The following is a 17555-nucleotide window of genomic DNA, read 5'->3' as shown; positions in this document are numbered from 1 at the left end:
AACACAAGATTTATCTTAGTAATTTAACTCTATATGAAATAAAAAAGAAGAAGAAAAAGCTCAAAGTGAGTGACAATAAGAATATATCTATGTGTAAGGCTTTTTTAAATTGTCAAATGCCTCATCATCTGGCATCTTTAAATTATTACATTTTCCAAGTCTGTAATGATTCAGAAGTTGCTGGCCATATAATGATATTCCTTAAAATGATCCTACTCTGTTAAAGCAAACATTTTTATCTAATGTATTAACCATTTAATGTGAACACTGATATAAAACAACAACAATGATAATTTTGTTTGAGGGATTTTATTTTATACACCTAAGTAAAAAATATATATTTCATTGGCAACTGTGATGTGATGTGATGTTTGTTTGTTACCACCATGACGTGCAGGTTTGGAGGTCAGAATTGGGGTAACAATTAGAAAATTGTTTTGAGTTATGGCGAGGCGTTTGTCGCAGAAAAAGATGTTAACCGATTTTTTTTTCTTTTCTCCTAAATATACCAGGATAAAAAAGAACAGGTTTTTAAATAAAATTAAAATCTTTTAATCTTTTAATCCTAAATGTTTATAGAATGGAACATACTAAGCTTAGTGTGTTGCATCAGCGTGTTGAATCCGTTTGAATTCATTGCAGATTGCCTGATTAAGATTGATGTTCCAGCAAGAAAAAAAAACAAAACTATTTTCTTTTTTTTCCACACTTGCTGCAGCCGTGGAGGAAGTTAAGCTGAAGGACACACAGTACACGCTGGAACACATGCGTGCTTTTGGCATGTACAACTATCTACACTTAGACCCTTGGTATGAAGACAGCGTTCTGTTTGTGGATTGCAAAGGACGAGTTCTTAATCTCACTGTCACTTTGGTATGTAGTTAAATCTTCAGGTTTGTCTTTTTTTTTCTCTTTCCCAAACATTTCTGATTATTCTGTTTACAAATATTAATCCGAGACTTGTAGAGTCACCATGAGAAAGTTAAACTGTTCCAGCAATTAGAAGGTTTTTTTGGTGAACTTTCTGGATTTAAATTGTTAAGTTTCATAAATGTCTGAAATAAAAGGTTAAGTGATTGGAATCAAAAGTAACATTCATCTGTGTGAATCAGAAGAGATGCTGATAATCAGATGATTCTGCTATAAAGTCAAAACATTGTTTTTTAATTGGATGGAATTGAATTCACCTGACACACCAGACACTTTAAGCTCTGAGGACGTCCAGCAGATAGTCTGTCCAAAAACAGAGTTTTTGTGTTTTTCTCTACATAAGCTCAGTGACACTTATTTAAAAAGTTTGCTTCTCCCAAGTTTTTGCTCACAATGTGATCCATTGCAGAAGACAGAGTTCTAGAGGGTTTGGCTTCATCACAGCTGTGATTACATAATTGATTTGAGGCTGAGAACCAGGGTTGTTATCAACTCCAAGATGCTGAGACAAGGAGCAAAATCATCCTGATGACCTTTTTAGCCGAAGTTTCTTTAATGTCGAAGACTTCATTGAGTATAATTAGAGATAATGCTGCTGTGCTGGAGCTCTCTTTTATGTCTAAACAGGCCTGAATGATGATCTTCCCACTTTAATCCCTGGAGTGAATGAATACTTCTCTCTATCAGTGGCATCATTAAATGAAATTCATGGAAATGTGTTGCTCAGGTTGTAATTATAATGATCACATGTAAATTGCTGTCCTCAGCAGGGCCTTTGTGCTCATATGTGTGGCTGGGATCATTACATCATTCAGATTCTGCTGTGGGTATTAGCAGCACAGATGCTGCAAAAAAACGAGTCCAAAGCCCCAATGAGTGTTAAACTGTATGTTCAGTATCACACTGCATGCTAGGAGCACAGCGGCTGTGGGCGCTAGTGAAATGTGGCGTCCTCACAGTGTGACAGTCTGTCCGGTCACACACAGCTCTGTTCAGCAGGCAGGCTGGATTCACAGATCTTGGGTTGTGTCAGAGGGTTTTCTGTAAATCTGTGAAAACAGGGACTGAGGGAGATTGTTAAAACGGCTTAGAAAACATTCATAAACCCTAATTTTAGTGTGATGCTGCATCATCAGCCCCTAAAGCTCGAGAAGTATAAGTCTGCATTTGAACTATGAGAAATGTTTAAAGGAAAAAAAACATCTTTTGGTGAAATTGTTGTCAAATGGAAAGTAAAATCCTAAAAATGTTAATTTATCATAACATCTTTCGTTAGTTTTCAAACTGGCCTGTTAACGTTTTAGTAGTTTGTTTCCTCTTTGCCATTGAACCGTAATGCGACTCATCGCCAAAAAATAAAGGCATAGAATATTATTTTCTGGACCAGACATTGTCACTTATCATAATCAGTTTTGGAATGATACATGTTTGCTTCTTTCTGCTTCTTTGTCAATAATTATATTGACAAATATAATGGCTATCTTCCAATTCCCTCCCCACTCCCTAAAGAAAACGTATATAGTGCAGGACTACCGTATCTAGTGCCCTGTATTTTCAAAGCAATTCGGACACCATGCTCACTAGCTTTTTTATTTTTTGTTTTTTTTTAATGGCAAATATGACATCCCACATTGCACAAAGTCAAAATCTAATTAATACAAACATTTTATGACAACTGAGTCCACTGAGTTCTGAAGATGAAAATGTTGCACTTTGAGCTGTAATGCATGAAAGGAAATCTCGATTGATTTGTTTGATAAAAAAATGACCTTGAAACACATTTTGTAGTGCACTCATTCGGACATAGTCACTGACAAAACTAGATTGCTTTGAAATACATTTTTATCGTTTTTAATAACTGTCATTGGATTTCAAAAAGAAAAATAAGTCTGTCAAAATGACCGTTCACTTTTCTTTGAAATGGAAAACAACTGACTAAAATATGTTTCTACATTCTATGGAAAGAAAACTTTGAAAATCTATGAAGTATTTTCCTTAAGACTTTGTCAAACATTACGTTTTTTGTGTGTGTGTGTATGTGTGTGGATGTGAAATGATTCCAGGACTCAGCACTGGGGAAGCCAAAAGAGGTGTACCGCATCAGTGAGGAACCTGGTCTTTGTGAAGACCACCTGTGCTCCTCCCTCAGCCTCACCTCCTCCACCTGGGCTGCTCTTTCTGATGGTAGAGGCCACCTGTACCTTCTTCGCACCGGCAAGAGGGGAGATGGCTCGCATGTGAAGTGGGAAGTGAGTAAAGCTGCAGGATGTAGATAAAGATATGCCTTATTACCCCGTGATTCAGACCTGACTTTAATATGTTGGTTCTGGTTAATAAAACATTGTGAAGTCTTCTTAATGAGACTGAAATGGCTGCACTTGAATGCATCATCAGCACCTCATGTTAGGAAGAAAATGAGTGAATGGTTTCAAATGTTTATACACTTAACCACATTGTCACGCAGAATACGGACATACTTTTGGACTTGAATGCATCACTTTAAAGAGGAAAAATAATAATAATGCCTTAGGTCTACTGTTCAGACAACCAGAGCATTGACAGAGATTCCTAAATGATAAGAAGGTGGTGAGGGTGTGCTGCAATGACAGTCTTCTCCAGAATGACTCAAAATAAAGAACAAGTATTACAGTAAACAGTCCTGTTTTCTGTGTCCATCTGGAATTTTGCTTTAAAAGACTGAACTTTCTTTTCTGTCTTTGAAAGATATCTGGAGTACTAGTTGTCCAGGCTTTCAAGTTTTTTTCTATTCCTATTAGGATGTGTTCTTTTGTACCTGGCTATGTTCAGCGAAATTGAATGTTTTCCTGTTGAGTATCCAATCTTACAAAGAGCCTCATCTGAAATCCTACAAAGATGCTCAGATACAGAAAATCTGAAAGTGTCCATGAAAACATTTAAAGCCCATCAGAAAACCATGAGAACATTTGACAACACTTGGATGCACGCTGAGGGAGTGATAAAGAGCTGACGGATATCAAAATTAATGAAGATTTATTGAAAATGTTTGCATGAATTCATCTCCAGCAAAGAGATTTTGCTCTTTAACTACAGCTTGTTTGTCAAATCCACCCCTGAACGTGTTTCCACAGCCGCTGTTTGTTGAGGACACCGGCGAGCCTTTCACCATCCTCCACAGCGTCTCTCACGTCCAGGCTGGCGTTCATACTGTGGAGGTTCTGCTGCTCCGCATCCAGAAAGACTCACAGGAAGCCACAGGAAGTGGATATTATGTGTCACTTGAATGGATCACAGTCAGCAGCACTGCAGCACATGGTGGGTGATGCACTGATCTGAATGTCAAGTAAGATGTGAATGATGAATTTACCGTAGTTTTATTAGAAAACTTATTTCCGTATTCAGAATTAGATAAGATGTGATTTCAAAGAATCAGATGATATTAGAACTGTTTGGAGCAAATATCAGCAGTCTCAATAAGATTCTTGACATTTGATGAAATGGAAGAAGTTATTTCTTCATTCAGTTGGTGGAACATTTGTCCCACTCATAGAGACAGCAACAAACTCAATCCAATGAAAGTAAAAGGACCCTCATTTTAAGAAAAAATGTTTTACAAGAAAAGTAACCTTATCAAGATAGTTTTTCAATAGCAAAATAATCTTGGTTTGAGAAAACAAGCCTTAGTCACTAGAATTCTTTTTATCAAAATAAGAATTCTCGATAGAACGAGGTTTCTACTTTTTTGGTTTTTAAATAATCTGCCAATTGGGTGAGAATTTTTGATTTATTTCTTGAAGCCTTCTTTCCGATTTAAAAACAAAAGTCTAAATGTTAACATTCTTAGTTCACAATTTAATCACGTCAAACAGCAAATCACAAAAAAGTCCTAGCAGTACATAGTTTTAACCTTGATTGACATTTGTTTTTTTTTTTACCTTTACCTTTACCTTGATGCAATTTTTGTTCTTAACATGATTTTTTAACAAAGTCCTGGTTGTCCATACTAAAATATATCCAGTTCAGTCTCAAAGCAAATGCTTTCTGCAAAACACAATCCTGCAATTAAATTATGAATTTATTAAGGTAAAAAACGCAGCAGCTGCTTTTTCATTTCTATACAGAATTTTTCATTGACCTAAAGATGCAGCCCATGAATTTCTGTGTGCTGCATCTTCAAATTTGTATTTGTTTTCGTTAAGAAAATTAACTGCATCTTAAAAAATTCCTTTTTATTATGTTTTTGGAAATATACCATTTATATATAAATACTTTTTCAAATTAGAAGATGGTAAAATCCAGTTTTCTTCAGGACTTCTAATGAGATTTGCAGCAATCAGTCAGTTAGCTTCTTTGCAGCTTTGGAAGCACAGCAGATGGAAGGAGTTTTAACATTTTACATCCAAGTCTCCATTATTTTGATGTTTAATCTAAATAAAAGCTGCAACTTGCTCATGTCAAGAGCAGAAAATGATTCTCGATCAATATTTAGTTTGACTTTCTCCTAATGCGTTTCTGGCTTACTTAAACGGAAGGTGAGATTGCTTTGTCACAGCATTCTTTGGTTTCCAAACGCAGGTCAGGAGAAAAAATACGAGGTGAGCAAGAGAAGGCTCCTGCGGGGGAAGTCCGTGCCTCACTATGCTGCTGTGGAGCCTCAAGGGAAGGGCCTAATGGTGGCTTCAGAGAAGCCATTTGTCTTCACGCATGTGGACGGTCGTCCCGTAGAGCTGCCCGAGCCGCAGGCCATGGAGGCCGACAAGATAGGTGGGTTTAAGGGACCGATTCGGGAAGCGTTTGGGGATTTTCTGACACTTTGTTTAGATTTTTTTTACTCTAGAAAAATTACAATGTTCAGAAAAGTTGCATATGAACTGTTTTGATATTTGACTGTTTTTTTCCCTTTGTATTACTTTGAAATGGAAATAAGCCGGATGCAAATTGAATTCTGGTAACCAAAACACCTATTTTATCAATGAAATGTCAATAAATCTTAAAGTCAAAAACTGGTGGCCCTATAGTTCCTCTCTTTTGAGAATAGAGAAAAAGTTATTTCCTGCAGCAGAAACATATTCAATACACATTCAGTTGAGAGAGAGTGCAAACAGAGAACATGTACAGACAACACTTTGCCTTAAGGTCAATCAGGTCAACCTTAACTATAAACTTTGACAAATTGAGTGTTTGAAGTCTTTTCTTTTTCCAGTACTAAAGCAAAGCATTTTCCTGGCTGAGTCTGATACCTGGAGGTTCTTCTTTTTAGTTGAGTTTGTACATATTCAAGCATCAAGCAGGAATCCTACAAACTGACAGCAAACTTCTGTTTAAACGTCCTTAAAATTTGGTGGAGCATGTTAGTTGTTGGTTATTACCAACATGTTGGTAATAAATATCTTTGCTTGTTTATTTAGATCATCATGAGAGAGAATGTTTCTGATTTTAGAATTTTGATAGAGATGGAAAAGGCATTTCAGAACACACAAAAATGTGCCAATAAAAGACATTCTCATTAAAAATGAGAAGAGCTGGAGATCCAACTTTAGCCAAAAACTGCCAATTGATGCCAAAGAAACAAATTTAGTCAAACATTATAAGTCCTCTTGGTTTTTCTCTTTAAGGTCTGCTTAATGTTGTGTTAAGTTGGTGGCATTCATTGCTATAAAAATATGAAACCAGTAAATCATCTATGGAAGTTTTTGAATCCTATTGTCCTCAAAGTTATGAAAAAAATGAATATGACTTAAAGCGACTTAATGCACTTCCTGTAATACCAAAGACATTTCCCAGTATCTTGATGGCACTTTATTCCAAAGCTCAGAGCAGTGTGGGAGTGTGTGGAGGTGTTCTTGGAAGTGGTAATGGTACATCATTTTCCAGCTTTTTTGTAGAACAGTCTACAAGTTTGGTTGACTATACATCACTATTCTGTATTGATGGCAATAATAGTCTAACCTTTCCAGTAAAGTGAAAGGTTTGAGCTTTTCCTTTATTTTTAGTTGCTTTTAGTCTCTTTTCTGGATTCGGACTTTATGTGGTGGTGTATTATTAACCTGCAGTGCAGAACAATCGTATTGTAAATTCTGAGATTTCCCTTTTCGGGAATTGCATGTTTTTTGCTGAATGTTAAGGTGGTCTTGAACTGTAGTCCTCCAGAATATTGGCTGTTTTCTTGAGTCACACATAGATCAATTCAATTGGCTGAACAAGCAAACAGAAAAATAAAAAAAAGCTAAATTCCTCTGAGAGAGGTTATCCACAGAGTAAACTAAAAATCTGTCTGCGAGTTTTGAAAGCCTTGAGAAGTGTTGCTCTGGATTGCATTAAATGGAGGATATTTGTCTCCTTGGAGTAAGTGTGTTGTACAATCTTTTCAACATCACAACGTGAGGACAAAATCAGGTTTTCTGAGGATGAGGCAAGCTTAGACCTGTTTCTCTGCCTCCAATGTGACACACAGACATTTATTTTTTCTGTTTAAACTTGCAAAGATCATTTAGTTTATTATAAAACAGTTTTTAAAGGTTCTGTTCATCCCTTTTAAAGGCTGTAAAGAAACAAACTGCTTTGGTGGTTGCCATAGAAACCGCTGGATGGGTTGTCGAGTACAATACCAGATAAACAGACCGTTGTTGTCAATGGTAACAGTGTCTTTGTGCACAGGAACATTTTCAGGTTCTGTGTGTTTTCTGTTTAAACTTGCAAAGATCATTTAGTTTATTATAAAACAGTTTTTAAAGGTTCTGTTCATCACTTTTAAAAGCTGTAAAGGAACACACTGCTTTGGTGGTTGCCATAGAAACCGCTGGATGGGTTGTCGGGTACAATACCAGATAAACAGACCGTTGTTGTCAATGGTAACAGTGTCTTTGTGCACAGGAACATTTTCAGGTTCTGTACTGTTGTTCTAACCCATAATTTAGATTTAGTTCTAACCCATAATTTAATTTAGATTTAGATAATTTAGAGAACTAACAGCAACACAAAACAACAGTTCGGTTTATGCAACTGTTCTACTTTTCATAACAGTAGAGTTAGGTACAGGGCTAAGAAAAGTATTATATTTTGGAAAATTTTAAGGTTATGTAACATTTTTAGCGTTCTTACAGTATTAGCTAAGTTATATATTTGTTCATACATTGTAAACTTCCATTGGTTTGTTTGGTAGATTTCATAGAAACATCTTGCCGTGCTGTGAAGTTTGTTGTTAGATATATTTAATTTGAAATTTGAGAAATTGATAAATAGATCAAGATTCAGGCATGCATAAATTCAAGTTTAAAATAAGAACTCTTTGTTTAGAAAAAGAAAAATTACGAATCCTGAGATCTGGCAAATAATAGTTTATTCAATTTATGATTTTGGGGAAAATCAATGAAAGCCAATGAGATAAAGCCTGAAGTCTGAGAAGATCCAGTTTTTACAGAGATGCCAAATACAAGAGCCGTTTTGATAGCCTACAAAAATGATTGTAGATATTGTTTTAATGAAATTAAATTATCACACACTGTTACTATATAATTAAGATGACTGCTCTTGGTAAATTTTTATAAAGATACTTTAAAAAAAATTCATCATCCTCTTTTATTTCATTGTTTTTATTTTTAATAATGTTTTGTCTTTTGATCCTGCTTACATTAAATGATCTAATTGTCTCTTACTCTAAAATCACTTAACATTGTAACTCAGTGGCCTACTGGAAGAGCGTATGGCTGGGTTTGAATCAACTAACGGGTCAAACCAAAGACTCTCATGATGGGACCCAATGCCTCTGCGGACCCGGGGGATTAAACCACCAAACAGGTCCTGGCCAGGGCTGTGAATGAAGCTCACCACTCCCTCAGGGGAGTGTGTCAAATTGGAGAACACATTTTTCACACTTTAATGTGTGACAATTACCATTGCTTTGTTTTTTGACCATTATTTAAAAAAAAAAAAACGAGTTAAAGTTTAAAATAGTAGCAAATCGTAGACTCACGCTGGCAACCAGTCAATGGTACAAATAGTCTTCATTTAGTTTTTTGTTAGAGGCGCTTATAAGAGCCTGACTTTTGAAGTTTTTGAGCCTTTTTAACTGCTCTCTTGTTACAATCCCATTTTGGGAAATGAAGACAACTACCACATACATTTCACAATGAGGACTGTCTTGATTTATTTCATTGAAAAGTTCATCATTTTGCAGCTGTTTAGCATAGCTTATTCTGTCATCCCTTCCTCTGGGAGACGTTGTCGTGCAGGCAGTCCAGATGATGGCGCTGTTCTCTTATGAAGGCCAAGTTTGGTGAGCCTGAACCAACAGAACAAAACAGGATTGGTCAAAGTTTTAGAGAGCAAACGATAAAAAATAGAAAAAGCTAAGTGCTTCAGTTTTGCTCATGAAGTTACCCCTTTTAGAAATTCTCTCAGCTGTGGTGCAGGAGTTGAACTGTACAGCCCACAATCAACCAAAGAGTTGGGACGAGGGAACGACAGAAAAAGATTTATGACACAATTGGACAAAAAATACATTTCTCCCTCTCAAGCTACAATAGGTTATGAGATTTGACCACCTCTTAAAAGTCAGGCTTTGGTTTGAGAGCAACAATTGCTCCTTTCTCAAGCTTGCTACAACTGGAAAAATGGAGACTACATCGCTGAATGCAACAAGCTGTTGGTCTAGATTTAAAAATGAAAATGAAAATATGCCCAATTCCTTGCCGTACAAGTGTTGAAGTTTGTTTTCCCATAGTATGCCTGGGAGTCAAAGTTCTGGGAAAATGTGATGTTTTTCATTACAAAGTGGCCCTCTTTTGTTATATTTATGGTAGGGTACCTTTTATTTAAATGTTGTTTGTAGTTGTGTTTCGATAGACTGCTTCCAAACCCTAGCATTAGGGCAGGAAAACCTTTGTACATGTCATTTCCAGTATCTTAATGAAGCCCACACCCACATATTTTGTGTGTTCCCAAAAAATCCAATGAATCATGAATCAATAATGTTAAAAAACACTGTGTGATTTTTAGGAAAAATTCAATGTTGAAAGTTTCTTTCATACTGAGGGACATTTTAGTCATTCAAGAATAAATTGTTCATGGATCAGATGTTTAAATAGACTGAATTATTTGTGTTTGGTCTTACTGAATCAAGCAGTTTTTATGCAGCAGGACATCCTGATGCTCATTTCTATTCTATTTATTCTGTCAACAATGAACTACTATTCATTTAAAGTCAGTTTTTTGTAGATTTTTGTTTATTATGAGTTTTATTGACAGAATAAACATTTGTTTCTGTCTTGCTTTCACTGCTGACATTAATCTGGGCTGTTGCTGTAGTTTTTAGAAGATCTGTTTCCCTAGGGGAGTTTGTTGCCATTTGGGGATGAGATACATTTGAAATTTAGTAACTAGTAACATTTCATGATATCTGAGCTTTTTCCTATAATGAACAAAGTGGATGTGACTTGTTCTTTTGAATCCGTTTTATACAGGGTTTCCTAATAGACCAAAGAAAGTCTGCTGCTTGCATAAAGCACTAGAGAAACTGGTGCATACTGTGCACTGATGGATCGGATCAAAACAGTGCTTATAAGCCAATCCTTTTAAGCGCACTTTGCTTTTTTTCCCCGAAAATGAAGCGTTTTTAATGCAGAGAACGAAGATATCTCATTTATAGCTTCTAATAATGGGGGAGATGAACAACAGACAGGAAAAATGGAAAGATGGGTTTATTCAATGCTGATGGAGGACAAATTCACTTTGGAAATAAATTGAAAAATTGCCACGTTGTCTTGTTTGCCTCCACACACACCATAAAAAGCTTTTATTTTGTTAGTTAATCTCGTTAAATAGAGATGGCTGGAAAAGAATAAATCGGACAGTGAAAGAAATTGTCAATAGAATTGTTCAATAGAATCTTCAATCTTTTAAAAAGAAAATCACAAACTTCATAGCACAATAAGCCTTCAAACTGCTTAGCAGTGTAAAATATTGTTTAGTTTGTGGGTTCTTCTTTTTTCAACTTCAAGCAAGTTACTTCCTGTCCTCAGATGTCAAGTTTTCCAAGTAATGGAGGGCAGTAGAGCAGGAGCAACGATCTTCCATGATGTTTAACTCTGAAGAGATGCAAAGCTTCTCTAGTTTTTTGGTATGACCATGGTTAAGATTCTACAGGATGAAGTTTGGACTTGTTTGTTCAGCCTGTATGACTATTTTGACTGTTGACAGAGAAAAAAGGCTTGACAGCTCCTCAACTCATTCATGTCCTTGTTTAATCAGTTAAAAACAAAAGGTGGATGATGAGTGAGCCTCAGTTTCTCACATACCTGTTAAATATAGAACACTGTGGTTGTTTGGCACACCGTTTCCTGGAACATTCTCAGTTGTTGGGCCTTGGCAACATGTCGGGATGATTGTGTTGGCTGAAAATCATCAGTTCATTCTTCTGGTGTTCTGGTTCCTCTAAAGCCTCTTTGATATACGGCAGCTTTCCATAAGGTCGGTGGGCTGCAGAAGCTTCTTGTCTTAAATGTAGTCCCGCTGGAAGTTTGCCTGAACCGAGGAGGCATGATATGATTTTCCTTTCTGGATTTCAGATCTGTTCTCTCTTCTGGCTGTAGAGGATGTACTTTGTTTGATCTGTCCTTCTTGCAGCTCCTCCTTTGATGTCTTTCCTGCATGAACTGATCTGAATTTCTTGTTTGATCTCTTACCTACATATTGGACAGGTTTCACATTATGGTTTCCAAGTTGAAAAACTATTTGTTTTAGAAAGAACAGTGCTTTTATGTTGGGTAGGACAGAGAAGATTTTTCTACATTCGCTCTTGCCAAATTCCTTTTTTTTAGTATTTTTTATTTTATTTTAGAGTGTATCTGTTTTTAAAATTAGACAGAAGTTTTTTTGCATCTTTTAAACTTTCAACATGGATAAACACCACAAATCTCAGGTGAAAATTTCAAAATTTCTCAGGAAGCTAAATTGGATTTTCAATAAAAATCTGGGACCACAGTAGCATAAAGTGCAGTTTTCAGTATACAAAAGTAGAATCATTATGATTTAATTGTTTAAAAAAAATCTCTCAACTTTCAGACATTAGTCAGCTAAACAGAAGTACGCAAAAAAAAAAAAAATCAGTCGTGAGTATTGTGAAAATAACAGCTTCCTATCAAGTCAATTTGTGTTAATTCTGCAACTTATCTTAAACTAAGCTTAAAATAGCATTTCTGAGTATTTCTTTATTCAAATAGTTGTGAATCAGAAGCAGATGAAACAACAAAATTAGAAAAATAACTTAATTGGGACATAAAAATACACTGGGCGGGCTTCTAGCTCCATGCTCTGCATCTGGTAAGGGAAGGGGGGCCGGGGTTTCTCCATGCCAAAAGCTCCAGCTAGAATTTAGAGGCAAATTTCTAATAAACTGCTGACACCCTGCAGAAACTCTGTTTTAGAAAGCGACAGTTTTATTTAATATTGGCTAAAAAAAACATAATCATAATTAAAAGACCATTGATTGGAGTGAGTCAAACATTTCCTGGCCCCTCAGAGATTTAGGTTGTGTCTGAATTCCTTCACAATTTAGTGGACTATATGGTGTATTCGCCATTTTGTAGTGCTGTCTGAATCTACAATTCCAAAATCGAGTTCCCGATAAATTTCCCAAAAGTCTCTGCGAAAAACCAGTGGGCATTGTCGCTCACTAGATTGGCGAATATAGACCACAATGCATTGTGTTGGAATATTTTTTGCTAAAAACATGTATTTAAATGTATTTTGAATAAACCATCAACATTTTAATCTTCAGAAGACAGTGGATTTATGAATGATTATCGCAGAAACGCTCATATCAATAAGATTTTAACTTCGTGAAATCGATGACGTCATATCGGCCATTCAAAAAAAAAAAAAGAAGAAATGTAGTGAGCATGGTGTCCGGATTGCTTTAAAAATCCAGGGTACTACATAGTTTGTTTAGAAAATTTACTCTTTGGTGTTCACACAGGAGCAACAAGGTTATCATTTTACATATAAAAGAAGAGCTTTAAGAAACTTGCACTACTAGACATCTGATTTGTAAAATATTACAAAAAGTATAGTATGACAATTCAGTATTTTGAGACAAATTCTTTAGTTTGATTGGTTATCTAATAAATGATTGATTCACTGTCAAACAGAAGTTGTATTATCTGCATAATCTATTAATTTGATGTTCAAATTGCTTTATAAATTATTTGTCTTACCTATGTAATTATAGATCAACTCAAAATCCTCACGTTTCATTCATTCACGTCTCAGATATCAAGCGTTAACTTCAGTCTTTTCTTTCCTTTTCATTCAGAGCCGATCTACTTTTGGCAGCAGACGGCAGAGGACATAACGGTGTGCCTGCGCATGCCCAAAGGCCTCACCAAAGAGGAAGTCCAGTTCAGATTGAGCTCAGATGATGTGAGCATCGGGGTCCGGGGTTTCCCCCCGTTACTGGAAGGCCAGCTTTTTGCATCTGTGGATCCTGAGGCCAGCGCCTGGGTCATCAAAAATGAAAAGAGGTTTGCTCTACGGAATCCTATATGTAAAAAAACATTTACAGTTGGTCATCTGCCTTTTACCAGCTATAATCAACGGTTTTAATATGAAAAATGTAGAAATAAGGTGTCATAAAGCTTTAAATGGCCACTTAAACATGTAACCGTTAAAAAAGCGGTAGCGCTTTGTTGTTTTTTGAAAAAAATTGGTAATGATCTTTCAGTGGTCCACAGGTCTGGACTGCACCAACAAAACTGCCTTTTTCTACATTTATTACAGATTAATGATTTTTTTCCTTAAAGGTCCACACACTAATAATGTCCACATTTCTCTTGCATTTACACAGTTCCCAGGGCATCTTGATTACTCTGCTGGTGGTAAATCATGTGCATCATGGGTCTTTTGTCATTTATTAATCAAGGCTTAGATCCCGTCCTGCCATTTTATTATCCAGTTTTTTTCTCTTCTAAGCAGTTGAGCTGCGGATTTAGTAATCAGCCTGAGCTGAGTCAGTCTCCACTCCAAGTTCCTTCAAATTTTTCTGTTCTCTGCTTCCTGTTCTGTTTTCGGGAAGTCTCCAGTCCATTCTAGAAAAAAACATGACGTATTCTCCTGATTTGTTATCCTTGATAAGTTTGGATGGGTCTTTGTCAGTCTGTTTTTTAAAGGCCAAAAGGAGAAAAAAAGGACATCAATGCCTGTTCTTTTATTCTCTGTAGCCTATCCCTTCTTCTCTATAACAGATTTTATCCATCAGCGGCTCTTCCTGTTTGTCTTCTGCTGAAGCTTAGACGCTGAACCCTTTTAAAATGAACATCATACCTGTATGTGAGGCGTTTTCCTCATTCTTTAAGGTTAAAGTGGTCCATAAAATGTGTGTTTTGTTTGTAGCACAATGTTTCAAAGTTAAAAGGGCTCTAGAATGAGCTATGCAGCAGGACTGAGTTTATTTGTGTAAATAAACTCATTTGTGAGCTTAACAGGGAGCAGGGGGATGAAGGTGGGAGAGATTTTGGAGTTAACTGTCCAGAGCGGCAGAGAGTATGGGAAGAAGACAAAGAGGCATGTCAGAACAGGTGGAGGCAAGTGTCAGATGTGGTGTTTGACAAAAGTGTCAAAGACTGAGGTGAGCGCAGCATTTTTGTTGGAAGAAAGTAGGCAGAGCTGGAGGTAGCAGAGAGGAAGATGTTGAGGTTCACTTTGGGAGTGACAAGGATGGATAGGATTAGGAATAAAACTCAGCGCTTAGATTCCCGAGTTTAATTAATTTACCACCTGATTTGATTAAAAACAGTTATTTTATAAATTTACTTTCCAAAACCTGTCCATCTTCTAAACCTGCTTTATCCTTTTTGAAATCATGGGGATGCTGGAGCCTATCCCAGCTGCTGTCAGCAAAGATTTGGTACACCATGGATTCTTTCTAAACCCATTTTCCCATTATTATAAAAAACGTATCAAAATAACTACTAATCCAAAGAATAACAACTGTTAAACTTCCATGAATAAAATGGATGGAAACGTTTTCATGCATTCATCTTCTAATCCGTTTGTTCCCTTTTGGGGTCATGGGGATGCTGGAGCCTATCCTGGCCAGGGCAAAGGCAGGGGACACCCTGGACAGGTCGCCAGTCTGTCGCAGGGCCACAATCACACACCCATGCGCTCTCACACCTCACACCTAGGGGCAATTTAGAGCAGTGTTTTTCAACCAGTGTGCCGCGGCACACTAGTGTGCCGTGGGAGATGGTCAAGTGTGCCGTGGGAAATTGTCCTCATTAACTGATCTAAAAACATTTTCCATCTCCAGGATTTCAGCTCTCTGTTCATCCAAACAGGCCCTGATAAAACACTGAGGAGTTAGGAATATAAAAGATGTAAAATACATTTTCTTTGCGTTTATTTTATTTTATTAAAGACATTTTGATAAGAATGACTGTACAGTACCGCGATTCAGCTGCACCTTCGGCTGTATTTTGGAAAAGTCCCGTCCCTTTAACTGTCTCCACCAATCATTCTTGGGGAGCTTAATCACATGTCATCAGTCTGACCAATCAGAAGTGGTTAAAGTCTTCACTTCCTTGTCCCGATTTAGCTCGTAAAGTCGCTCAGTTCTAACAAAAATAGCAGCTAAAGCTCGTCTTTAGCGGTGTAGCTTTGCACAGAATCCGGTATCAGACCGTGGAAAAAGTGAACAAAACACTGAAGCTCCGAAAACCGATCTCCAGCCGTTTTATGCACTACATCTCCCATGATGCATTGGGTCATAAGATTGACAGCGCACAAGGAGATCTGTTGTTAAACGTCTTGAAACAACGAACACACATCAATCTGTTTTTAAATCTTCTAACTTAACTTTTATCGCATTTTTTAGAAAAAAAAACAGCTGCAGTTTCCAGCTTTTTCTGACACAATTATCTCAAAAATGCATGTGAGATTGTGGAGGGACTGTAGATCAATACAGACCATGAGTTTCTCCTTTTTTTTTTTTTTTTGGATGCTGGTGTGCCGCGGGATTTTTTTTAAGGTTAAAGTGTGCCGTGGCTCAGAAAAGGTTGAAAAACACTGATTTAGAGTAACCAATTAACCCATGAAGCATGTTTTTGGATGGTGGGAGGAAGCTCGAGGAAACCCACACATGCACAGGGAGAACATGCAAACTCCACACAAAAGGGTCCCCCATTGATGTTCTATTTCAGGTCCCCCAGCCGGGACTTGAACCAGGGGCCTTCTTGCTGTGAGGCAAAAGATAACCACTGCGTCCCCCACCGTGCAGATGGAAACGTTTTAAACAACTTTACTCTGAAAGAAATGGCTTCAAAGAATGGATGTATTATTCAAAAATCTAAAAACCTGTCTTGTGGGATTTCCCGTTTACCGCTGTTACAATTTTGTTTTCTTATGTGAGAGCAAGGAGAGTTGAAGGAGTTTGCAAACTTACAAACTGAAGACTTTAATTTGGTGCTTTCCTCCTTTTTTTAATTAAACATAGCAGAAGCAAAAAGGCATGCAAGGGGCTTTAGTGATACAACAAAGGAAAGCTTTTTTCTCTGTGAAGCCACTGTCACTGGCTTCATTTGCTAGAGTTTTTCTTTTTTAACCCTCAGTGCTGCTTTGGGAAACGATCAACTACTGTACACAGTTTTTAATGTACCGCCTCTGGGAACAATGAAAACACAAACTAGGACATTGACATACTTTCCCTTGTTCTCATTTAACATTATTTAATGTAGATTTTTTTGTTTTGTTTTGGGTAGAATAGGTGGAATATGTTTGTCAGGTTCTGCAGACATCTGAGGACAAGTCAATATTATGTCAGATATGTCACATGAATAAAAAATGGCAGCTTCCATGAAAGCCATGTTTTTCTGCCCTTTCAAAAAAAAGACCGCTCAGTTTTAACATTGCATATTCATTTTTCAATTATGCAATACTTTTATTAGCCTTTTGTAGGGAATCTTTTTATTTTTTATCAAAAAATACTGTAAAAAAGGTTTTTTATTTTTTTTTTATTTTTGAACTGTTTCTCATTTTCATGTGTTTTCACAACAAAGTTTTCATGTGATTTGGAACCAGTGGCAATTTTGACTTACTGAATTGCCCTACGGGAATTAATAAAGTTAATCTTAATCTTTAAGGCTCAACAGCAGCATTTTTACATTAACCTGAAGTCTCTGAAATTTTGCAGAAGCGCCCATTCTAAGGTAACCTTTGAGAATTTTTCCTGATAAGAGACTCAAGTAGAACCGCTGAGTCCACAGTAAAAAAATGAGAAGATGTTGTCATAAAATTAGACTGTTAAGGACTTTGGGACGGAAGCTTGAATAAAAAAAAAAAAAAGACATATCTGGAAAAAAACAAATGAAAAATACATAAACATGACAAAAGTAAAACCAGAGAAATGCACCACTGAAGAGAAAAGAGGAGTTGCGCAACAGCTGAGCAACACTGTCTTTAGTACACTAAAGGATAATCATTGTACCGATGATTTTTCCAAACCCAGACTGTGTGTACAGAAATTCACAGCTGTACATATTTGGTTGGCAGCCTCTATTAGCATGAATGCTGCAAGCAGCGCTGCCTTATGACCTTTTACTTGAGATTTTTTCCCTGGAGTTTGAGTCAGTAGAGAATTTCTGATTAATTGTGTA

The 17555-nt window shown here is 36.7% G+C and overlaps 1 protein-coding gene across 1 annotated transcript in view; it reads left to right on the top strand.

Moving 5' to 3' along the window:
• The window catches only part of nudcd1 (NudC domain containing 1), a 37407-nt gene that overhangs the window by 817 nt on the left and 19035 nt on the right, over nucleotides 1-17555 (top strand). Inside the window, exons 2-6 of the mRNA XM_004074087.5 lie at nucleotides 719-873; nucleotides 2994-3179; nucleotides 4041-4224; nucleotides 5485-5673; nucleotides 13220-13427. Coding sequence (XP_004074135.1) covers nucleotides 719-873; nucleotides 2994-3179; nucleotides 4041-4224; nucleotides 5485-5673; nucleotides 13220-13427 — 922 coding nt within the window. The remainder of the gene's footprint in view (nucleotides 1-718; nucleotides 874-2993; nucleotides 3180-4040; nucleotides 4225-5484; nucleotides 5674-13219; nucleotides 13428-17555) is intronic.

The sequence above is a fragment of the Oryzias latipes genome, chromosome 11 (assembly GCF_053564925.1).
Source record: "Oryzias latipes strain Hd-rR chromosome 11, Olatipes_Hd-rR_3.1".
Lineage (NCBI taxonomy): Eukaryota > Metazoa > Chordata > Actinopteri > Beloniformes > Adrianichthyidae > Oryzias > Oryzias latipes.
The sequence above is the reverse complement of the archived record's forward strand: the minus strand, read 5'-3'. Positions and strand labels throughout refer to the sequence as shown.